General features: G+C 40.6%; 1 protein-coding gene across 3 annotated transcripts; it reads left to right on the top strand.

Annotated features, from left to right (window-relative positions):
* Window positions 1–776: 776 nt before the first annotated feature.
* TSPAN3 (tetraspanin 3) lies at window positions 777–23796 on the top strand (the record flags this gene model as incomplete). Of its 3 annotated transcripts, XM_079540613.1 has the most annotated exons (7): window positions 777–839; window positions 12377–12568; window positions 13594–13668; window positions 17871–17972; window positions 18203–18355; window positions 18583–18666; window positions 23704–23796. In XM_079540613.1, 7 exons carry the CDS (start codon window positions 777–779, stop codon window positions 23794–23796), a joined length of 762 nt encoding a protein of 253 aa, XP_079396739.1. The 3 variants fall into 3 exon arrangements, with proteins under 3 accessions (XP_079396739.1, XP_079396741.1, XP_079396740.1); XM_079540615.1 differs by lacking the exon at window positions 12377–12568; XM_079540614.1 differs by lacking the exon at window positions 13594–13668.
* Window positions 23797–24707: the final 911 nt, after the last annotated feature.

Here is a 24707-nt window from a genome sequence, read left to right as displayed (position 1 = left end):
GATGTGTAGTTCAATGTCCTCATGATATACTCTCTAGACCCGTCATAGAACACATACAACATAGAGCCAGCAAGATCCTCACGGCTGTCACTGGAGAGGTGTCTCTCAGGATGCTTCACTCAAGCTTTTACATCCCAGCCCTGCAGCCGCTGTTCTCAGAGAAGCTGTGCAGCACTCAGGGTACGCCTGTAATCCCTGCAGGTTTACTTCAACTGAGTGAGGTTTCTGCATCGTCCCTGAAGGCACCCTTCAGCCTCCTGAGGGCACACAGCCTTGTCACCATACTGCTGCTGACATAATCATTCAGTGGTGTGTTTTTTTCCCCTCACGGTTGGGGATGGCCTCTTCTCTCAGGTAACAGTGATAGGTAGGACAAGAGACAACAGCCTTAAGTTGCACCAAGGGAGGTTCAGTTTGGACATCAGGAAAAACTCAGAGCGGTGAGGCATTGGCGCAGGCTGCCTTGGGAGGCCCAGCTCGGGAGGGAAGCATCCTTGTTCCTAGAGCTGCGGTCTGGCTGGCTGCCCGGCCCTCGTCGCCACGGTAACTGCGCACACCTCAGGCCAGATTCGCGCAACGGTTCCTTTAAGGAGGAGCAGTTCGCCATTTTAGGTTCCCCCGCCCCCTCCTGTCACGTGACGCTGGCGGCCGCCATCTTAGGCTCTCCGCGCCGGCGCCTCGCGTTGCCCGGGTCACGTGGGATTGGGGCCGGCGGAGCTGAGGGGAGGGGAGTGGAGCCGCGCGGCCGGAGGCTGAGGGGCGGTGGCAGCGACACGATGGGGCAGTGCGGGATCACCTCCTCCAAAACTGTGCTGGTCTTCCTCAACCTCATCTTCTGGGTGAGTCCGGAGGGGTCGGAAAAGATGGGCGCATCTCAGAGGTGCGGAGGGCTGGGGCCGAGCGCGGTGCGGGGCCCGGCGCTGAGGGCGGTGCGGGCCGCGCTGCCTCGCTGCTGTCCGGCCTTAAGGCCGCCTGGGAGCGCCGCGCTGTCCCGTGTCTGTTTCACCATGTCCCATTTCCCTTTAAACTCGTTAAAAGCGTTTGTGTTTCCTTGGGAAGCCGCGCTGTGTGCAATCTTCTCATTTCCAAGCCGCCCTCCTCCGGAGTTGGGAGGTGGATGAAACTGCATCTGTTGTCTCAGCGCCGGGCAGCATTTAATGAGCATCAGAGATCCTGCCGTAGGGGCTCTTGTGTAACGTGATACAGCTGGAGCTGCGGTATTGAGGTTTGCAAATTTTTGCCGCTTTAGTTTCTGTAGAGCTGCTGCAGCCACCTAGTTTTCGGCCTTTAAAGTCTGCCCCGAGCACTTAGTGGTAAGTATGTGACACTGATTTCTTCCACACGTTTAACGCAGAACTATTCGTACGTAGAACTTAATGGTGTGACAGCAAGTGCTGTGAGTCACTTTTTCTAGTCAGTGCAGTTTCACAGCAGTATTTATGCCTTGCTTGAACCTGCCACAGCTGTGCTTACCCAGCCTGGGGAGCAGCAGGCTGCTGGAAAAAAAGCCTTGCTGAAGGTGGGTGTTCAGTTGTCTTTGCCCATTGCCAGGTGTAGAGCAATGCATGCGGAGATTACACAAAGTCATGATGTGAATTTTAAGAATTCCTTTTTTTTGGGGGGGGTTAATTGCTCTGTTTCTCATTTTCTACTCCTGGCTCCAGGAAGGGAAGATTTCACTGCTATTCAAAGCATTGAGTAGGGAATAGTGGGTAAGGAGATACTAGGAGATAAAAGTGTAACTATATTTAGCTGAATAATGATTAGTACCATATGAAATGTAACAAGTGTTAGAGGGTAACTGTGTTTCTCTAGATTTTTACAAAGGAATGTGTCTCTTGGGTGCTTAAGCATGAGTTATGGTCAGGCAAAATGCACGTCTGTGCAGTCTCACTGGCATTTGTATATACAGCTGTTCAGAGAGAGAAGTTGATGTGAGGCATATTTAAAAGATCTGTGTTAGGAGTAGTCTCCATTGCTTATCTTGGAAGTATCATCACAGAATGGGTTGGAAGGGACCTCAGGAATCATGAAGCTCCAACCCCCTGTCACAGACATGGCCACCAACCTCCCCATTTGATACTAGACCAGGTTGCTCAGGGCTCCATCCAACCTGGCCTTGAGCATCTCTAGGGACACGGCTGGAAGCTCCTTTGTAGGGAGTGGTTTTTTGTTACATGCAAGTGATACTGAAAGAGCATTGTGAGAGCTGCCAAGTAGTGCTTAGTTTTTCACTGGATGTGAAGTTGCTGTGAGTTGCATCTTGAAGGAGTGCTTTATGCTCCTTAGTTGCTGATATAAATTAGGTTGTGTTTTTAACGGATGCAAGTTCTGTGAGTTTTCTCTTCTGACCCCGAAGTTCAGTTTTATATTTGGAAGGTGTTGTTTGCTACTTGCTGCATTTAGTAATTTAATTGCAAGTGTGTTTATTCAAAAAAAAAAAAAAACAAAAACAAACCAACACACCTGTCAGTGTTAAGCACAGAAGCTACTTGGTGTAATACTTAATAGTGTTTTAGGGTTTTTAATGGCACTGTTCTGTTCTTAAGACAAATTTGACTCAGATGATGTGTAGACAGTTTGTGTTTAGGTACCGAGTGCTCTGTGTCAAATCTCCAGTCAAAGAAGTCAACTTCTGCTGACAGCTTTTTGACAGGGAGGCAGCTTCAGTGGCCATGCTGCTGATAAGTTGTACGTGGAATGATAAATGCAGGTTTATCCAAAACTGAAAGCCTCAAAACCTGTGTCTTGGCTCTTTAGCCAAGCTGTAGCCTAAAGGTAGGAAAGAATGAATGTTACTTCGTACAAAATTTCAGCAAAAGTTGTGCATCTCAGTTTTAAATGGCAAAAGAGAAGGAAGCATTTGAGTTCTTGATTTAGCATGTTTCATTTGGTGACTGAGCTGAACGTGTATAACATTTAGTGCCTATCTAGTTGGCAGTATAATTGCTTCTGTGCCATTACAGAAGTGTTCTGATTGTCATTCATATGTCATTCCAGTATTGGTAATCAGATCATCTAGATTTACACTGAGGCTTTTGACAGCCAACTGCCTATAATTTGTCAAGTAACTGTGAAACGTCCTTGAATTGCTTTTTTAAACTTAGTATGTCATTTCAGAGTATCATATATAAATTTTGTGATCAACAGGATTGTCATAATCTTTATGGTATGCATTTATATTACAGAATTAACTTGAATTCTGTATTTAAACTTGAGATTAGTTTGCTGCAGCCATTGAAAGCTCTGACAATTAGCCGAGTGAATTGTTTTTGAAGTGTTTAGACAGTACTCTCAGGAATATGGTTGGTTTTTTTTTTTGGTTGATCTTACATGAAGCCAAGGATTGGCCTCAGCAGTGCTGGTGGATCTCTTCCAATGCAGGACTTTCTATTATTATAACTTTTTTTTCTCCCTAACCACAGTTCTGATATCTGTGGGAGGTGTGAATGTTCAGAACACTTTTTTTTTATAGTTCAGTCTTTTGGACGTGAGATGTTCAGAAAATTACTACTGCTACTGCCTGGAGGAAAAAGAACAACTTTATTAGTTCTGAATGTAATTTGTTAAAAATAATTGATATTTTGAATTCCTGTCTACTAAACATTTTGGTTCTTACTTTCTCCTTTGGTACCATTTTCTATCAATCGCTTGGTTTGCTGGGAAAATGTTTAGTATCTATCAGCTGTTCTTTTGCTACTGTGAACCTGATGATGTCTTCATCAGAAAAGTTTAAGCCTTAAAGTACTGAGTCACTCCAAAAGTAATGTCTCATATTTCTTTCCATAGAAACTAGAACAGATAGAAAGAACACCTTAACACTATTGGATAGAGTGGATTCTCAGTTGCAAGTTATGGTATGATAAAAAGACAAGAAAGAAGAGAAGGCTGGGGAGGAGGAAGCACTGTGGGGCTGTACCTCTAACCAACACGTAGGTCTCTTAGATCAGCATGACAGTGGTATCAAAAAACACCCCCATTTTCATTAAGTACTTAATAACAGAAGAGGAACTAAGGATGCTTGCTAATAAATAAAGAGCACTGTCTGCTTTGTTCTGCTGAAGTGGGCAGTTTCACTGATGCTGATAGAAGTTGGCACTTCTAATCACATGAAGCCACCATCCTGTTCCTGTTCTGTATGACACTGTTGCAGTGCACTGAGATGTTTACCTCAGGCTTCTGTATATGTTGCAAGAGTTCACGTGTTCTGTTTCTGCAATTTCTTTTAATTCACAGACGTGCTCATATATGAGTGTTTGGTTATTGCTAAGCTCTAGGGGAAAAACAACCAGCAAGAAAAAGGTTTTATTATTTAATATAGGTGTTATTTAATATTGTTAACAGATCCTTCAGTTGACGAGACTGCTTAAGTAAAATTAATACAGAGCGTGCATGTTGGCAATAGCAAGTTCCTTTTGCGGCTGCAAAGGTGTAAAGAAGCAAGCTAGTGTAAATGGTATTGCCATAGGCTTTTTGCCAAGAGAAGCTGTCCCTGTTTGTGGCAGCAGACATTAAGAGTGGTGTCTTTGCTTATGCTCACACAGGCTTTCTTAATTCATCAGGAGTAAGATCCTCTTATTTTTCTGTATCGGTCTCAAGTAGGATGTCATCTCTAATAGTTCTGTGGTAGCTCCATATTTGTCTTTGCCTTATGAAAAAGGAAGGTCAGGCATGCTATCTGATAGCTGTACCTGCTCGTTCATTTATGGCTGCTGACGTAGCCCAAGCTCCACCCAGTTTGCAGTTCGTGATTCTAAAAATTCATCTCCTTCTGGAAAGTCTGATGTTAAGTTTTATTTCACTTCATTACACCCAAGAAATAAAACAATAATGCTTCTACTAAGTGCATTTTTCCAAAATACCTTTGAATTATCTCCCCCTCCCCCCCAATGGGATAGGGGCAAGGATCAAAGAACAAAGTAGAACTTGTGGGTTGAGATTAAACTAATCACAGAGATAGAGAAAAAGAACAGGGTAATAGCTAGAACAAGTGATGCACAGGCAGTTGATCACCACCTCTGACCTATGCCCAGCTGGCCTCCTGAGCAATGGAAGAAAGTGAGATGAACTCCTCCACCCTTCAGACTCCTTCCTCATGATGTTACATGGTACAGAACATCCCTGTGGCAGGTTTGAGTCAGCTGTCCTAATTCTGTTCCCTCCCAGCTCCTTGGGCCCTTTGCTGCAAATGGCCTTGGCTCTGCGCAGCACCATTTAGCAGCAGCTATCAACACCGCTGTGTTATCAGCATTGTTTTTCTCCTAGAACCAAAATGTAGCATCGTAACAGATGGTCTGAAGAAAGCAATTCCATCCCAGCTGAAAGTAAGGCACTAAGTTAAAGCTTCATCAGGTGACTTGTACAGCTTAGTTGAAAGCTATTTGAAGAAATGAAATAAATGTAAAAATGCAGAGAAATGCTTTTGGGCTTGTTCTTTAGGAGATAGTGTAGATGGCTAAAATGTTCAAGGATGCCTATAGTTGGAGTCTGTGTTCATAAAGAATATGTATGCTTTGACAGCCTGTAGTGCTAAAACAGTACCTGATACCCTATGCTTCCTTTGAGGTTTTTTCTTTACCTGTACATCTGCTCCTTGAGAAAGGGAATAAAGTTTGCTTTTGCTCCTGTGATGCTTTCTGCTTGGTATTCACAAGCTAACTCTTTTAACTGCTCTTTAAATTACTTAACTATCTAGAAATCATTAATTTTACTATTTGACCAAACTAGTATAAAATAGCCCTAGTAGCGGTTGTTGAATCGCCAGGCTTCATTTCAATATAGCAAGAAGGCTTTTTACAATCCTGTGCTTACTTTATAACTTATGCATACTCATCACAGTACAGTAACCACAGTATTAGACATTTTGTAGTATTACATTAGAGAAACTAGCTGTGCTGTCCTTCACAGGAATTGTAGCTATGCAAAGTGTAGTGTGTTCATGAATTGCTGGTAGAAAAGGAGGAAGAAAATGCAGCAAGGGCAGAGCTTGGTGAAATCTAGCAATAGGAAGAAATGTAAAAAGTTAAAAGCAGACAGAAGTGAGCTAACCTTCCCATTTCACTGGCAGCTGGATTGTCTTCTGGTCTGGACTTTAAAAGCCAAGGCAATGAAGAAACTTCTCGGGTGTGTTTTGATGATCAAAGAGTAGATTGACAGATAATCCCAAAGGCTTCCTCTGAGGAGATTACTAGGCAGAAGCCATTTTCTTTGAAGGGCTGACTTCTGGATGTGAAAGTAGCCTACTTTGTGCCTCCGCTGTTCTGGCATTAAAATGAGTGTATTTTCAGGAATGTTGAACAATTTGGAATCCAGTGCATTGTGGAGAACTTAATCAGGAATTAGGGTATAAAGCTCCTGAAGCATCACAGCCTCTGAATGATTTTCTTAAAGCATTTGGGCACAAGTTTTCAGGTAACAAACAGATGAGGTCTTGGATTTTTTTGCTAGGCTTTGATTTGCTTTTAAGTATAAATCTCATCATGTTTCTTTAAAGGAGGATGTTCAAGACTTTGGATCATGAGATTTCTTTAGGATTGTTCAGATGTAGATTTGTGCTTTAAAAGTTTATACCTGAGAGAAGCAGAAACAGCTTGCAAAGTGAAATGCCACGTATTTGAATAGTATTCAGAATTTAAAGTATTGCTTCATGCAGCAAGACAGCTTCATAGCATGGCACAGTCATTGTTCTTGTGCAGGGCAAGGAGTCTGGAAACTGGAGTGTCAGGTCAAGTTGTAATTAACGCTAAATAGATATAAAAGAAGGGTGATATTGGGAACATTTCTTTCAGTTACAGTAAAGATCACAGTTACAGTAAAGATCCTTATTCCTCTGTTCTGCATCTCACAATTAGTGACGTTTGAAATATGTAATATATGTAATATGAAAAAATGCAGAGGAGATCTAGCTCAGCATTTTTGCTTTAGTTATGAAAGCAATTGAATTTGAGGCTTTTCTTAATGCATGGTGTTACAGAATTGAGTTTGGCTAGTATAGAGAAAGCCACATGGCTTGATTTTTACTTTGTTTTGTAAACCTCTGAGATACCTCAACCATGTTATGAAGTTGATTAAAATTGATTTGCTTCTCTTAAAGAGTTTTGAGAGACAGTCACAGTTCAATTTTGCATGTAAATAATTAGTGATGAGTAGAAAAGAGTGGTCAGGAAGCTATTGAGTTCTATGGTGGGTGGACATCAATTTAAAGCAAGTAGACGAAAGGGTTGCATGTGTGCTTGTGTTTATTTTGGAGGGGGATGAGATGGGAGACAGAGCTGAGAAGTGCTGAGAAGAGTGAAGAGTGGCCTGATCCTACATATGAGGCCTTTGAGCTTAAAACTGAAGAACTAGACTTTGAAATAGAGAAAGCCAAAAAAGAAAACACTGATGGAGGAAATCTTTCTGTATCGGACACGAGTCAGGTCATGAGTATCCTGGTGTTGGGAAGATGGAGAACAAATACAGAAGCACTTGGGGGCAGAGGGGAGGGAAGCACTTCTTAAGGTACTGGTTTATGACTGAAAGCTGGACAGTAAACCAATGTTCTCTGTGTACAGGTAGAAAAATGTCAATATGTTGATATGCAAATGGAGGAAAGAAACTTGGAATGAAGCTGATACAACCTCAGAGCCCCCAGATCTTCTGAGTAAATATGGCAGTTAAAAAAAAACCAACACATTCCCATCAGACTAGAAAAGCAGTGTGAACTAAGATTCACTGAAGCTTTACACGAGGAGGGAAATAGACATGTTGGGAGGATAATGTGTCTAACATAACAGTGGAATGACCTGTATTACTGCCAGAACTCAGCAGTGACGATTGGGAATAGTAGACTTTTGTTGTTGTCATTCAGGGTTCATTATCAGAAAGAGTGAAATACTGTTCTTAAGTAGTCAGATACCAGGTGCAAATGTTTTCTCATGTGTATATATATGTGTGTGTGTATGTATTTATAGTGCTTAGCTGCTATTTTGTTTGCTTTTTCAGAGATTGTCTTTTTCTTGACATAGAGAACAGAATGGAGATTCCATGGGAACAAATGCTCTTGTTTGGCTCAGTTAAATGAAAGAGTTAAAAAGGAAAAAAAAAAAAAAAGAAAAAAGAAAAAAAAAAATTCTGTGGAAATTGACTGTGAAATAGCAGAGCAACATGAAGGCCAGTGCTTTGTGCAGGCAGTCTTGGGATGAGTTTCAGTCTTGAGATGAGTTTCATTTAGATCTGTTAGGAAGGGAAGTTAGGGTAGTGTAAGAAAGCCATAGGATGTAAATAGAGCTGCCTTGTTCCATTGTTGGTAAATAAATGATCAGCAGAGCAAGTGCTGTTGATCTCTTACTTTCCAGTCATGCTGCTCTTTGGCAGCAAAAGTCTTAGCTTTCAAACCTGCTGTGTATATGTTACTGAAAGTATGAAATTCTTAGTGCTTGTTGCTGCCTACTTCATGGTATGGGGCGAGTCAACAAAGTAGGCTTGTCTACCTCAGTGCATGTGGAAGGTGGAAGCCGACTTTAGTGAAAGCAGGCATTGGCTTAGGAGTCTGCATTACACTGCTCCAAAGATGGAGGGAACCCCAAATTTTAAAGGCTTTCCTGTAACACTTTGATGCTTTTTATCACTGCATGCATTGCAGAGTAGATCTTCTGGCTTTCCCTCCAGTTACTTGCGTTCTTGTTCTTTATTCAACAAGTCTTTGGAGCTTGGTGCCAAAGCAATCGTATCAAGCTTTTCTGAACTATATGGGGCGTATATAGCCTTAATTTTTGGTCTGATGAATGGGGTGTCTGAATATTAAAGACTTGCTCAACAAACTATTCTCATCAACTGTATTTGTCTTGGCAGCCCTTTTAAAGGTTAACTTATGCTAAAACAAGAGTATGCCACATCAAGTTTAGTACTCTGAAGTTAAATGCTCCAAAGGGATGTGTGAATGCTGAATAACCAGTCATCTCCATAGAGCATGCATGTGACCTGGCACTGATTCAGGAGCTGCTGCCATCTCTATTCAGAGCCTTGAGCAGATTGTTTGAGAATTCTCCTTTCAGTCCTGCTTATAAAGGACTTACTTGAAATTTGTGCGGGTCATGTATTTGATTTATATTTAATGATATGAGAAACACATTAATCAATATGATGGTTTTTTATTTAAACATTTTTGTGCTTAAGTTGAGCTAACTCAGTATTCTGTGGATTTACTTTCTGCTATTCAGAATAATAAGTATTGAGAATTGGATTACTGTACTTTAGTTCCTCCTTGTGACATTACTTGTGATACAGATCTTAGTTGTTCTGCATTATTTCCTTCTTTTGGAAAACAAATTATAGAAGCTCGTGAAACCAAGCTCTAGTGAAAATGCTGATGTAAAGACCTGGCATTACCTCCCTTGCTGTTAAGAGCATGCTGAAGGAAGCACTAAGCATCACTTGACTGGTGTGGAGGAAAGGAAGGTATTTGAATTATTTTTTTTTCTGTAAACTAAGAGGGCAGCATTGCTGTTTTCATTGTGCTGCAATCAACTGGGCAATTGTAGTAGTTCAAAAATAGTGTGAAAATGTAATAGGGGGGGTGGGGGGGCAGAAGTTGTCTTTTTAGCTTTTAAAACTGATCTGAATATAAAAGTTCCAGAAGGCACTGTTGTTTTCAGTTTTTATTTCCACAGAAGATTAGTTGTGCAAATGATTCTGTGGAAGAGACCGCAATAATTGCAAAGGGCATGGACACTTTATTGGCTAGATGCTCACTTCTCAAGTAGAGAGAAGTGGGTCTTCAGTTTCTGCTTCATGATTGTAGTGCACTTTGCAGATGGAGGGATCCACCCTGATGTTCCCAAACTTCCATAGCTTTTTCCACAGAAACACCCGTTCTACAACCTTTGGAAGCAAAACCTAAGGACCAGGTTGTCATGGCTGGTACCTATCTGTAGTACCACGTGTGAGAAGGTATAAGTGAGGACTTCAGACAAGGCTGCTTTAATCTGAGAAGCCTGATGAAAAATGTGAACTTCCAGTTACAAAGCAGTGTTCTCTTCAGGAAAAACACTCTCTGTGCTCATTGATTTCTGAGTCTGTATGTGCTGGACTTGTCCTGCATAGTACTGAAAGGGCGGAGTTTCTCCTAATCTGAATGCTTCTCAAAGGAGGGATGGGAAGCTAACATCTGTAGTTTTGTAATGCTTGATTTCTGTCTCTGTTCAAAGATATTTAAATGCATATGCTCATGCAGTTAGCAGGAGTCTCAAGTCTGCCTGTATGAACCATATTTTTCTTAGAAAAGATGGAAGCTGCTTAAATTTTCATCACAGAGGACAAAGAGGCTCACAAATGGTTCTGCTTTCACTTGTGTTGAATATTTTCTGTGCCTGATGCCAGCTGCAGCCATTTTTCTCTGCCACCTCACATAATACCATATTTCTAACAAGCATTTTAGTCCTTAGAGGTGGGAGATGACATCGCTGGCCTGTCATTCACATGCTTCATTGCTAGGCAACAGTTAATGTAATTCCACTGCTCAGTGACACTACTTGGAATCTTTGTCTATAGGAATTGTATATCTTTGTTTTGCCACGCTGCACCTAACATGGCAGGATTTCTGCACTTGGATTAGCACTTAGTGTTTTGTGTGAAGGAGCGAATGTCCTATAGCTTGTTCTCCTCAGCTTTTGTTGTCTGGAGGTGATACCTCACTGTTGCCCTTTGACTGTTAATTTTCACTTTTGTGACTGTTGTATCTACATCGTACTTTCTACTGGATGACTGAGCTTCTGGATGCTTTAAACTCCTGTGGGGTACACACTTACCTTTACTGCAGAAATAAAGGCAGAGAGGTGGAATACAGAGTTCAGATCCACGCTGAACAGGGGGTACTTTTGAGCTGGCTGTTAATACCTTTTTTTTTAAGCTAGTGTTTCTATAACCAAGTGCTGTGGAGGGCATTTGGAATGGGAGACTTCATCCTAGCAGTGCTTATCCAGTGTTGTTTCTATGGAAAATAGTTGCAGTAATATTGCAGAACTAAGTGTAGATAGTAGCAAAGTGTGCTGAAATAATAGGCACCAGTTTTCTAAATCCTGTTCTGTGTGCCATACTGAACAGGCTGCCTAAGGAGGCTGCTGAATCTCCACCCTTAGAGTTTCAAGAATGGACAAACTGTTGAGCAGCCTGGTCTGAATTCCTTGTTGATCCAACCTTCAACAGAAAATTGGACTAAATGATCACCTGAGGTCCCTCCTGGCCTGAAGTATTCATTGGCGCTGCTATTGCCTGACCCAGTCTCATAGTGCTTCAGTTGCTGGCACTAGCTGTTGGCATTCTGTCTGCCCTCTTGTTTCACAGTGCAGGGGGAGGAGTGGTAACAGAGCCTCTGAGTGAGAAGGGAGGGCAGGAATGGGGCCGGCTGCAGCATTCCTCCTTGGGTCCTGTTGAGTGAACTTCTGTGCCTGAGATGTGGATTGGAAGGGGTTTCACAAACCTTCACTGCGAAATGAAATTCCTCAAATCATGCCTTAGTCTTTGCACCTTCTGAATGGATTGTTTTAGTATAGCCTTGCAAAGCAATGTAATTCATATGCACTGTGACACCAGGGGAGTATCATGAAACATTCGAATGATGCTGAATGTCATTGCAAATCAGTTGAATATAATTGCTTCATTTTAAGTTTGAATGCAGTGGTTTTATTCTGTAGTGAGTGTGGTGCTATTTGATTCAGGCCATATATTGTTAGATGGCGGTAACTTGAAGTGATTTGTTTTCTACCCCCACATCTAAGAAAAGAACAACTTAATACAGTGACCCTTAGGAAAATGGCTCTTTTCCTGTATCTTTCAACAGGTGGTGCTTCAGGCTTCGAAAAAGCTGCTGTCTCTAGGAGAAATTAGTTCACAAGACATGTGTGCATTCTGTTCTGACCTCAAATCATGGGTAGTCAGACAGCAAAATGAAGAAAGTGGTTAATTGATGGTAGTTAAAAACCACATACTTATTCTGAATAGCGGTTCAATTGCTCTGAAAGTGGTCTGAAATCCATTTATCAGGAGTATGCAGTTTGTGAATGTAGAAAGTGAAGCAGCACAGGAGGGAATGTGTCTGAGAAGGAAGCAAGTTCTTGGTGTTCATAGTATGATTACCCTCACTTCTTAACTGCGTTCCTTAGGAGACTATTAAGCATAGTCAGAACTAGAACCATCTAGATTAAGTGTAATTGGGAAGCGAGCCTCTGAGATATTCCAGACAAACATACACTGTGATCTAACGAAGATGAGTCAAATAAAAATAGGTATTTCTGAAGGGCACTACTTTGTAGTGCTTGATGACAATAATTGTTACACAGTGGTCTCACAGATGGGAGTTTGGTGTTCAAAGAAGCTGAAATGTTACTGTCTATTGTAGGCAGCAGCAGGCATACTGTGCTACGTGGGAGCCTATGTGTTCATCACATATGACGACTATGATCACTTCTTTGAAGATGTCTACACGCTCATTCCAGCAGTTATTATCATAGCTGTGGGAACGCTGCTTTTTATTATTGGGCTGATTGGATGCTGTGCCACAATTCGTGAAAGCCGCTGTGGACTCGCTACGGTAAGTTGCAGAGCTGCTGTGTGGTGGTGCTCCCTTGCTGTGTATCTGGCCTTTGTCCTTTTAATAGATTTTCAAAATGCATGTTTTTTTAATATTTCCTCTTATCTTGCCTTATAGCCTGAAATCTTGTTAGTTTTGTTCCTAACATCCTATGTTGGATTTCTGTTCTACATAACGGTGTTAGTTTGCCTGTTCAGGCAGCAGTAGAGTCTTTGTGTTTCACATTTTAGAGCTGTGATCTTTCTTTTTTTTTTTTTTTTTTTTTTTTAAATCACCTCCTTACAATTAAGTCAGAACAAGTTAAATCTGTGTTATGTTTTCTGATTGAAAAGCTGGAATGGGATAGGAAGAAAGGTGAGACAGGTGCCTTCTTGTGTTAAACATACAGCATTGAGGCTGACTGGGAATGATTGTGATGCTTAAGTGTTCCTTGTATGGCTTAATTTGGACACTTAGTTTCCACTTTTTAAGTGTTTTAAATATAACTCTAGCTTGAGAATTAGGTAGGATTTAAGTTAGGCCAGTGTTCCAATCATCCCCACTTTGCTGCTGTTGGACGCTGCGTAGACTTAATTGAATGCTTAAAAGTCCTCTCAAGTATGCTAATACAAATGCATAGATTGTTACTGCTTTTGTTTCAAGACTTGATCTGAAAAAACATTCCCTTAGTCTCTCTACCAGTTTTAGGAATAGCCTGGGTAGCTTCTTTGTTGTGTGGCTGTAATATTTACCTAATAAAAGGGTGAAAAATGTACGTCATTAAAACACTTCAGTGTGACTTTTCAGTCCAAATGATCAGCAGTTACCTGACTGGGTGGTTCTAATTCTCATTACCTGGTAGACCTATAAGCTCTAAAACTTGAGTCACCTCAGGACTCGCTTGATCAACTTACTTGCCTGCTTTAGGTAATTTGCGAAGTTGAAACCTGAGGAATAACTTCATAATAAATGAAAGCCTGTTCTAAGATTTTCAGATAGTCAATTGTGGAAATGTTTGCGCAAATTCTCTGAACTGTGTCTTACAGTTTGTGATCATCCTGCTCCTGGTTTTCATTACCGAAGTTGTGGTGGTGGTTCTTGGATACATCTACAGAGCAAAGGTAATAGCCTTTAAATTTCAGTAAATATTTTACTGTGATCTGTGATCAAAATACTGAGATGTAGGATTTGCTGTAATTGGTTCTGTAAAACTGCTAGTGGATATTCATTCAGTGTGCTAATTGGAGATTGATATCTTAAAATTTAGAACAGCAGTGTCTCAAACTTATTGATAACAGCTTAACATTATCAATTACCTCAGTGTACATCATATTTCTGGTATCTTTGGCGGTGCACTGAAAGGTCAGTTGATCAGGTGGGACTCTAGCTTGTAGTGCAAGTGGTCCCTAGAAGCAATTGAGGAGAGCTGTGTACTTCCCGAGAATGGGAAACCTGTTGGATTCATATGCAGTAAATTGAACAGTTGCTTTTTGCTCAGATTTATGCAGAAACGTAGCATATAACATTGTGGTCTTTCAGAAATTACCATTCATCTGATCTAAGCTAAGCTGCAGTCGTTCTAAGTTCCAGTGTAAAAGTGGTTTGCTGCTCTCTGGTTAACAGCATTCAGGACAGATAAAAGATGCATGCATCTGTCTTCTGTAGCCTGTCTGAAATTACACACTTGAATTGCCTGAAAATTGGATTGGTCCCAACTCATATGTTCCTTTGTCTTGCCGCTGCACAGCTTCACAAGCAGTAATGAAGGGTCAGAGCTTGGGAGAAAGAAGGGAATGGAGCATCTTCTTAGTGACAGCATGGCCTTATGCTAGCCTAGCTGACTTGCAGGAGTCAGTATTTGAAAACTAAATTTTGAATCTTTTCAAAGGGCAGACAAAGTTACTGTTAGTAAGAAATGGCTGTTCTCTACTACCCTTTGGTATTTACTGTTTTAAACTTGTTCTCAGGGGCAGGAGGAGTGTCAAACCTATTATAAGTGAAATTGGGAGGTGAAAACTGCCTAGATTTGATTGTTTCTTATTACTTTTTTCCAATTAATTACTGTTCAGACATGCAGAGATGGGATCAGGAAAGCCAAGGCAGAGATGGAACTGAGCTTGGTGAGGGATGCAAAAAATGACAAGAAGGGTGCCTTTAGATACATGAGTCAGAAGAGACAGACAAAGCAGAAGGTACACCGTCTGGTAAATGAGAAGGGAGAACTGGCTTCATCAGACATGTAGAAGGCTGAGGTACTCAGCGTATCCTTTGCCTCAGTCTTCACTGGCAGTCAGGCTTCCCATGCTACTCATGTCTCTGAAACCTGTAGGTAGGGATCAGGGGACTGAAATCCATCCCAGTGTAAGAGCAGAGCAAGTCTGAGAGGGTCATGCAAGTCATGAGGCTGAATGTGCACAAGTCTGTGGTGCCAGATGACATGCATTTCAGGGTTCTGAAGGAGCTGGCTGGTTTGGTTACCAGGCCACTCTCCATCAGGTTAGAAAAGCTGCAGGTAAAGTCCCTGATGACTGGAACAAGGGGGACAAAACTCCCATTTTTAAGAAAGGAAGGTATTAAGACACATGTGAGATAAGGAGGCTGTGGTAGCTAGCATGGCTTCACTGAGATTGTGCCCAACCAGTCTAGTGGCCCTCTGTGGAGGAGTGACAGTGTCAGTGGATGAAGGAGGGGCAACTGATGTTGTCTGCTTAGACTTGTGCAAAGTATTTGACGTGTTCCTGCATCACTTTCTTATCTCTAGATTGAAGAAATACGGGTTTTAAGGCTGGACTGTTTGGTGGATAAAGAGTTAATTGAATGGTTGCAGCCAGAGGGTTGTGATCAGTGGCTCTGTGTCTGTGTGGAGGCCAGTCACAAGTGATATTTCCTAGGGGTCTGTAGTACTTGTGCTCTTCAGCATCTTCATCAATGACATAGTGGGATCAAATGCACACTCAGGAAGTTTGCTGATGATGCTGAGCAGTGCATTTGACACAACAGAAGGATGGGATGCCATCCAGTGGGCCCATGTGAATATATTCGACAGTGCCTCGTACAGGGTGTTACACTTGAGTCATTCCAGTCACAGATATGAGTACAGACTGGGAGAAGAACTCCTTGAGAGCAGATCTACTGAGAAGGATTTGAGAGTTCCGGGAGGTGTAAAGCATGAGCCAGCAGTGTGCTCCTGCAGCCCAGGCCAGCAGTGCCTTGGGCTGCATCACAGAATGAGTGGCCAGCAGAGCAAGGGAGAGGTTTGTTTTCCCGTGCTCTACCTTCATCTGGAGGCCCCATCTGGAGTGCTGTGTGCAGGCCTGGAGCCTCCGGCACAAATGGGATGTGGAGCTGTTGGAGTGGGTCCGGAAGAAGCTGGGGTACCTCTCCTGTGAAGAAAGGCTGGGGGAGCTGAGGCTGTTTAGCCTGGAGAAGGCTATGGGGAGACCTCAGTGTGTCCTTCCAATACTTGAGGGGGAGTTTAAGGAGGAGGGAGACCAATTTTTTACACAACTAGTGATAAGAGGGAATGGCTTTAAACTAAAAGAAAGGACATTTAAGTTAGATGCTAGGAAGAATTTTTTTATTTAGAGGGGGGTGAGGCGCTGGAACAGGTTGCCCAGAGAGAAATTCAGGGCCGGGTTGGATGGGGCTCTGGGCAACCTGGTCTCCTGGTTGGTAACCCTGTCCATGGCAGGGGAATTGGAACTTGATGATCTGTAAGGTTGTTTGTTTTGTTTTGTTTTTATAGTTTTGTGCTTTGTTTTTCACACATACTGCCCTTGTTTTAGTCTATATAACAAAATGAGGATGTGTTTAATTTAACTAATGCAGTTTAGAACACCGATTCATACAGGAAAACAACGGATTTCAAACTAGTCTGAAACAAGTTGCCTGTGTAAGTTAAACTGTATTTAGTTTATATCTGTCTTAACACAGACCTACTTGTGAAAATAACCAGTGTTCTTGAAAGGGGACAATAAGCTTGTGCAATTGCTGCAGAAAATCCTTCACGTAAAGCAGTTAAACAACCTGAATCTTTCTGCTATGGTGTGTTTGCAAGATATTCCTGCAATAATTTGCAATTTTACAGAGTATGCTTGCTTCATTTTCAGTCCTGAAATTAAAATTCCTTGCGCATAATTCCTTCTGAAAGTGGTTATCCTGAACTGATTTCTTTTTTTAAACTTACTTCAGTACCAAAGTTGAAAAAGACCAAACTTTCTGTGCTTTTACATAACAATTTATAGAATTGTACTACTCAAAGATTCTGGCAAGACTTCCTACAGAGTGAATGTTGGACATCTTTTGCAGGACAAGTAATGATTCTTGAGTGGCATCCATTTTTAACACAAGTACTGAACAGCATCTTTAGCAGCTTGACTCATCTGCAGTAGCTTAAGCTATTCCAGTAGCTGTTGCCATGTACCTTGTACAGCCATCAACATTTCTCAGAAAGCATGGGGGAGGTGGATTTTATAGCAAGTTTGATCGCTGTAGGATAGTCAATCAAAATACCTCATCTTTGGTACTTTACCCTCTCTGGTCAGAATGGGTGTACAATCAAAAAGTGTGCAGAGGTGTAAAATCAATTGGCGTACACAGGTTAAGGATTATCAGGTGGAAAGATAATAAATGAAAAATGCTCACTGATGTTGTAGGCTCTCAATAAAGTTCATGAGGAGCAATCTCCAGGTAGAGATCCTTCCTCAGTGGCAGTCAGCACTTCAATGGGATCTAGGAGAGGTGCAGCCAGGCTCCATCCTTCCAGTAGCACTGGTGAATTGCCTTCACCTGTGTTCCTGGGGCTGACTCTTGCTTGCCTCAGGTGGTCAATCAGAGGTTCAGGCTGTGATTCAGCAGTTCCCATGGCTTAGTGTTATCCTGGTGGTCCCAAACAAAATGAGTTAGTCTGAGTGGCTCTACTGATTTTTGCTTTTGCTTTGGAACTTTGAAAGTGAGTAGAAAGTGGAAAGGTGCATACTTGCTCTCTTGGAGAGTTCTTAATTCCATGATATTGTGTCTGATACTGTGAGTTGTGCTACGGTGTTACAGTAAAGGCAGTTTCTTTTCTGAGATGGGTCACCAAGCTTCTTTGTCTAACATCTTACTGAACGTAGCTTCTTGTTTTTTTCTTGGCCATTAGCATTAGGTTAGTAATGTACTTGCCAAAGACAGGTCAGAATTTTAATAAGCTGTACCATCAAAGTACACTTGATATGTTAGGGAATTATTGTGGTTTTCTCACTTTTATACTTAAAAGTGAACTTATTTTCCTAGAGCTGTACTAATTCCATTGGTGTGCTAATGCTTTGCTTACGCTTCACAGGTGGAAGATGAAGTTGATCATAGCATTCAGAAGGTATACAATGGATACAATGGGACAAATCCTGATGCAGCCAGTCGTGCTATTGACTATGTACAGAGGCAGGTGAGATGGCCAGATGTGTGAAATATTAAATGATTTTGGGCTGTATGCCATTTAACTATCCATTCAGTCTATGATTTGCTTAGATAACACTGTCATATAATTTGTATTACTTAAGTAACAAAACAACCTAACCTTGTCATGTTTGTGCTTTTGGTATTACAGCTAAGACTTCTGTCTCGTTCAGTTTAATGACTGGTTAACACGTAGCTCTTCACCTGTGTGTTTTTCAGCTGCGCTGTTGTGGGATCCATAACTACACAGACTGGGAGAATACTGTCTGGTTTAAACAAACTAAGAACAACAGTGTGCCACTTAGCTGTTGCAAAGCAACTCTCAGCAATTGTACTGGCAGTTTGACCCGTCCAATGGACCTTTATTCTGAGGTAAGACAGCTCAGGTATGAGCCTAGGGATGAGCTTTTGGTGACAGTCATTTAATTTTCTTTTTGGTATAAATATCAAATCAAGCGTGAAAGTTAATAACAAAGTAAACATGGCTTCTAAAGAAAAACTTTTCTTTTTTTTTTTTTTCTTTCTGCCTTATTTGATGCTTTTGGTGATTTTTTTGGTGTGGTTGCCAGAGGGATATATAACAAGCCTTTTTGTTTCAGGGCTGTGAGGCTCTGGTTGTAAAGAAGCTTCAAGAGATAATGATGTATGTCATCTGGGCAGCACTAGCATTCGCTGCTATTCAGGTAAGAGAATGTTCTTTGTCTGTAAACTCAAATGATGTCCTAAACTGCTGGCCAGGCTATTAGAGTACGTGCAGGATACTGACAACTTTAGTTTGTACTTGGATTGAGAGAGAAATGAACCTCAGTCAAAATGATGAAAATACCTCAAGACAAAACTTCTTAATTAAGTGTGGTCTAAAATCTGCTGCAAACAGGAATGTGTGTTCTGTTAGATTTCAGAATAGCTGAAAAGTCTGTTATGTGCAATAATCAACTAGAATGTAGGTGATAAATTACTCTTGAAACTAATTATCTTAAGCATCAGGTATTTATCTCTATGAATGTGCTCTGAAGGCATTTGAGACTGGAAATAAAAATTTGCATATTTAATTTACAGCTTTGAAACAGATGGCTCATACTTCATGCCATTTTAGAGATACAGCAGTGTATGCTTCATGGCATGCATATGATGTTGAGGCCGCCCACAAAACGCAGCAAGGTTTTTGATAGCATTATCTGCTCTTGTTCGGTAGAATTCTGCGTTTTCTTGAAAGTTTCCTGATTGCTGGACTTGAACCAAAAAAGGGGTTCTAATGCAGAGACCAGGTTGAGTGCAGGCTGTCTTCCACAGGAATTCTAATTGGTGTACTTTCCGTGGTCGTTGAAAGTAACCGGGGAAACAGTATCTCAGTATTTACTAAGATTAAAAAAACACACGAAAGCCACAGAACTGTTTGTCTTTTAAACATTCCTGTAAAATTGATCAATCAGGCAGGCTTAGTGCATTAATCACATTTCAGTTTGTGGCAATTTTATGGTCTATGAGAAATGTACTACGTATGCTGAATCCCAAGAGATTTGAGAACTACTTTTCAATTACTTTTGTACTCTTTAAAAAGCATTTGAATATGGAAAACATTATTTCTGCTGAATTGGGAAGCTTAAGCACTTCCATTTTTCAGAACCAGCTTTTGAGCTGGATTGTGTGTTTGAAGGTGAGCAAATCATCTTTTGTAAACAGTTTGAGAGAATAATTCTATTTCTATTTCTGTTCTATTAGGCTGTACTCACAGGTAGCAGTGTATTCAGTACTGCTGTTGAACTGTCCAGGACAAGATTACTACAGTAAAATTTGAGTTCAGTGCTCAGTGTGCTGAAGAAAGATATTTTTAATTGCTGTTCTTAATTTTTACCTCCTAAAGCAATATTTAGTCAGCTCAAATACTGAAGTATATTTCTGTAATTAAAATGTAGGTATTTCCACAACGATAGTTAACCTGGCAGATTTTTATGTTGTAGAAAACGAGACTGGGTGAGCTGAATAGAGAGGAGGCATTCAGAATGTTGGAGTTTGCAGGTTGATTAACAGGTCCACTCCGATGTGCTATTATAACTACTATAATTCCTCTCTGTTGGGATTGGGCCAGAGTTTCTACCACACACTTGAAATGCAAATGTGACTACTTGCATCCTTCTGTTCTTCCTGGCTAATCCATTCTCTGCAAGCATGTTGGTTGTATTCCTTTTGCAGTGGATGCTTTAGTTTGTCTCCATGTCAGAAACCAAACAATTGGCAGAAAGTACATATCTAAACAGCTTGAAAGAAAATAAGAACATCTGACAAATTTCTTTGCTGGTGCTGTAGTAATGCTGTGTGTCACAATCTGTGACACCTGTTTAGAAAAGTTAATAAAAAATAAATCTACGTAGGTTGTTCTGAAAGTAACATCTCCCGTCTCACTAATGTCTCACTGAAACTGCAGCAGATACAAAGAGCACAATAACACTGTTTGGTAGAGCAAATTCTAAGCTACAAAACAGTGTTTTTCAGCACTGTCTACCATTTGTCCAGCTACCATTTGCTGTGTGTTTTTGCCAGTGATGAACAGTAAGTAGCCTGCATGCTGTGCTTGTGAAAACATGCACCAGTGGATGTGACCCAGTGTTGTTAATGACAACAACATGGAACAGAATATTGGTGGGCACGTTCACCCTCTACTGCCTTTCCACCATCATCTGCCTTTGGGCCAGCATAATAAAACAGGGCACGTTACTTTCTGGACAGCCTGAATGCAGGCTGTTGGGAATACCTTTGAAGTCTAATAGTATTCACTGTGTGGTTATCACACTTAAATCTGCCAGAGGTCAGATTTTCATATTTTTTTCTACAGTTCACATTTTGACGAGTTGGCATGATTGGAACTTAAATCTTTTGAAAACAAGTTAGTACTAAAGCACGTTGAAACTATTTGAATTGCTTCTCAAAACGTAAGATGTGAGTTGTGGCATTGTCCTATTTGAAATACAGAATTAAAGTATATGTTTAGCCAGTTCTCAGCAAAATAGTCTGCAGGACAATTGAAATGCAGATAAGAATGAGAACTTCAGTGGATGGCCTGTAACCTATGCCATGTTCTGTAGAGGAATAGTAATCTGTTTGGGTTTGGTGTTTTTCCTTTTGGCCAATTCTATTCTCATTGCTATAAGCACTGAATAGTGTCCTCTCTGAACATACTTCTATTCTGTAAAGCAATAAGACTGTTCAAAGCTTACCTCATAGCTTTAAGTCAGCAAATTTAGCCTTCACTGCCTCCTTTAAAATGGAAAGACTGAGAAAAGAACTTTCTTAAGGATTTTGGTTTGTGGGAAGACTTAATCTTTTCTGCATAGAATTAATTTTTAGTGTCTTCATATTCCAGTTACCATGGGGATCTGGAAGGGTGTGATAATTCCTTGGTATCAACTACAGTGACAGCACTGAACTATTAATAAATCAGAGGCAAAATGAAGGGAGCAGAGGCATTGCAGTGGGTTAAGTGCTGCTTGATTAGCTTTGAGAGTTCATTCTTAGATATCTTCTTTAGTAAATGATCATCTGAGATACTAAACATGGCGTATCTGTACAGTCAGTTAGGTTTTTAGCAGGACCAAAAATAGGCTAATTGGTTTGATGAAAGGAGATTGGGCATAGTTAATACTAGTAGGCAAATTAAAGAAGGAAAAAACCAAAATCTGTCTGTGGGAGATGTTGAAATATTTCTGAATGCTGTTCAAGCTTTATAAGATGTATGTATTGTTCTTCAGCAGACTTCTGTTCACAGTATTGATTAGCAATTGAAGAGAAACAGAATTAAATGCCTTAAAACTTCAGAACACTTCAGAGATGCTAGCTTATTTTTCAAAAATTACATGCTAAATTGTTTCTGTCACGAAATGTGAAATGTGGAAGTTAATTCTGTGCTTACAGTAACTTACAGGAATACGCTTCCTATTCACCCCCTAAAGCATTTGCCTGGTTTAAATAATGACTCAGATTTATTATTCTTATTACATAGCTCGACTTTTGATTTTTCAGGTTTTATACAACTATATAAATTGAGTAACTTGAGTCAGTCAACCAGGATTCTCTGTGTGAATACCTGCAGAAGTGATGGAACTACTTATGTTTGAAACACATAGCTAGCATGATTTATGGACAAAAAAAAAAAAAGCCCACAATGAAAGGAATGTTTCTGCCTAGCACACTTCATCTTATCTTTGCTTTCAACAGAGGAAAGAATGCAGTTTTTGTGCTTGCTGCCTGCAAGCCTTCAGAGTTCCATAGCCACTGGCATTTACCACAAAGCTCCATGTCATGAGTCTAACTTGAGCTTGCCTTCTTTTTTAATTGCGAATGTGGAAGGGTGCTTTCCCATGAAGAGCCATTCTGTCATGTAACTCAGTTTTTCCCCTTACTCTGACACGAGATAATGCTCTACTAGGAGTGAGCTTTGGACAGGAACTACCTGAGTACTGATAGAAAGTGAGGGAAGCGTGAAGTACACCAACAGACGGGCTGAGGTGCCATACTTGAGCTTACTCTCAATGTGCTTTTTCTGGTCCAAAGCTGAATTTGGCTATGGCTCCAAAGCAGAGAATAAACTACAGACAAAGAATATTTTAAGTCTTTATATCTTGTTCCATCCCAGGAAATACAAAACTTGCACTACAGCTTCATCATGCGTGCTTCTTTTTAATCACTGCTTATTTAGACTAACATTTTTGAAACTCTTTTCTCTTTGATCTTTCATCAAACTTAACTAGGTTGCATGTGCCAGTTAAGCTTTGGCTTCAAAAACTTTTTTTGCATTTGACATTTTCATCAGACTGACTTAAAGAAAACAACCTCCTTCCATTGTACTGATTTCTCACAAAACATCATGCTTTGTGGTTGTTGGGTCATTGACCACCTGAATTCTTTTACTTTCTGTTAAAGTCTCTTTTTAAGTAACCTCCTGGGGTGATGCTTTATAATCCAGAGCTATGACAGGATCACCTTGAATATTTACATCTGTGAATAGAATTTTTCCCTGTGTGCATGTGAACAAATCAAGACAGTCTTACTCCATTGGCAGCTCTTGTCAAGTCCTGAAGACCATCATTAAACTTGGAAAGACTGTACCTGCTAAAAAAAAATCCTTCAAATAATAGCTCACTTCTGTAAAATATTCCTGACCATATTTAGTTAAGCCTTTTAAATGTATACAGAGCAATCATACCCTTAATTCCTGATGAACTTCTGCCAGTGTAGTCACAGCACTGCAGTAAAATTGAATGACAGGAAGCTGTCTAATTCATGTTGGCCTTGAGCTTTCTAGCATGAAATGTTAATAGATGGAGCATCTGAAATAAGGTAGTGTAGGTTTATAAAACTCCTGGTTTTGTTCTCTTTCATCACAGCGATTGGTGCTAATTTGAATGATGAGCTTTCATGATACATGCACCATCTAAACCTGTATCTTTCAGGAGAAAATGAGTAATTTCTTCCATCAGAATTTTTGTGGCAGTGTAAATGTGGCTGACCAAGACAACTTCTGTTAAAGATGTCTGTGATCTTGCAGGCGGATAGAAAGAAGTGTTTGGCCTTTGCTTTTTGCAGCAGAGAGAGAAGCTTTATCAAGCATTTGTTGCTATCTTTGTTATGGGCAGCCACAGCCTCACAGAGCGTGTTGGCAGTTTCTGTGAAGAAATTGAAGTCTTTTCTTCGTACTCAGCTTGTTTTCTCTTTTTCCTCCATAGCTTCTGGGCATGTTGTGTGCCTGTATAGTATTGTGTAGAAGGAGTCGGGATCCTGCTTACGAACTTCTCATCACTGGTGGAACCTATGCCTAGAAGACAATGTGAACAACGTGGTTCAATCTTATCTCGCTTTGTGGAAGGTGAATGGGCCAGGTCTACTGCAATAGTTTGCTTGTCCTAAGCTTAGTCAGAGCACACCTTTCACAGATGAGGAGAGCTGTACTGTACACTGGTGACGGGCAAAGCAACTCAGCTTTACACACACCCATCTATACCTGTGACTTTCACTGTTCTAGCCAGCAATTCATGTATCTAAATGTTTTAGTATACTAGTAAACTTCCTGATTTCAAAACTATTTGCAAGTTAAGTGTAAATTGGCTGATGTGGAAGTCAAAGGATGTGTGCCTACTTTGGTAGATTACCTCTAAGCATTAACTGACTGATTCTTGCATAGAGAGAGAATTTGTTAAACCTTCACTACATGGAACTTTTTTGGCCAAAGCTGTACAAAGGAAGCCAGCTGTATTTAATTTGAGAAGTATTTTAGTCTTGCCCCTCACCAGTGTCACTTTTTAAAAACACTTAAGTGAAGTCCAGTACTCTTTATATATAAATAGTAAAACAAAAACTAACCAAAATCTTAGGATCATGCAACTGCAGTTTCGACCTTCAGAGATCAAACCTTTCAAGCATTAGTGTTTTAAAATACAAGCTGGCTTTTCAGGAGTATAATGTATGCACTACTGTTCTATAATGAAATATTTCATTTTTCTATGAGGAGCGGTTTTATGTGTTGAGTGAACTGTTAGAGTGTAGCTCTTAAACTGGTTTGGAAATAACGTAGCCATGTAGAGTAGCAAAGTAGTATGTGAAAGTGATCTCAACTGTAAATAGTAAACCTGATTAAATAAATCTCTGTATATCCGCCCTATAATTGTCTGGTTTTTCTATTTAAGATTCCAGTGTATTGGTTCAAATGGAGTCTGCAAGTGCTGTAAGCTTT

Source organism: Tetrao urogallus (genome assembly GCF_951394365.1).
Source record: "Tetrao urogallus genome assembly, chromosome: 11".
Taxonomy (NCBI): domain Eukaryota; kingdom Metazoa; phylum Chordata; class Aves; order Galliformes; family Phasianidae; genus Tetrao; species Tetrao urogallus.
The sequence above is the reverse complement of the archived record's forward strand: the minus strand, read 5'-3'. Positions and strand labels throughout refer to the sequence as shown.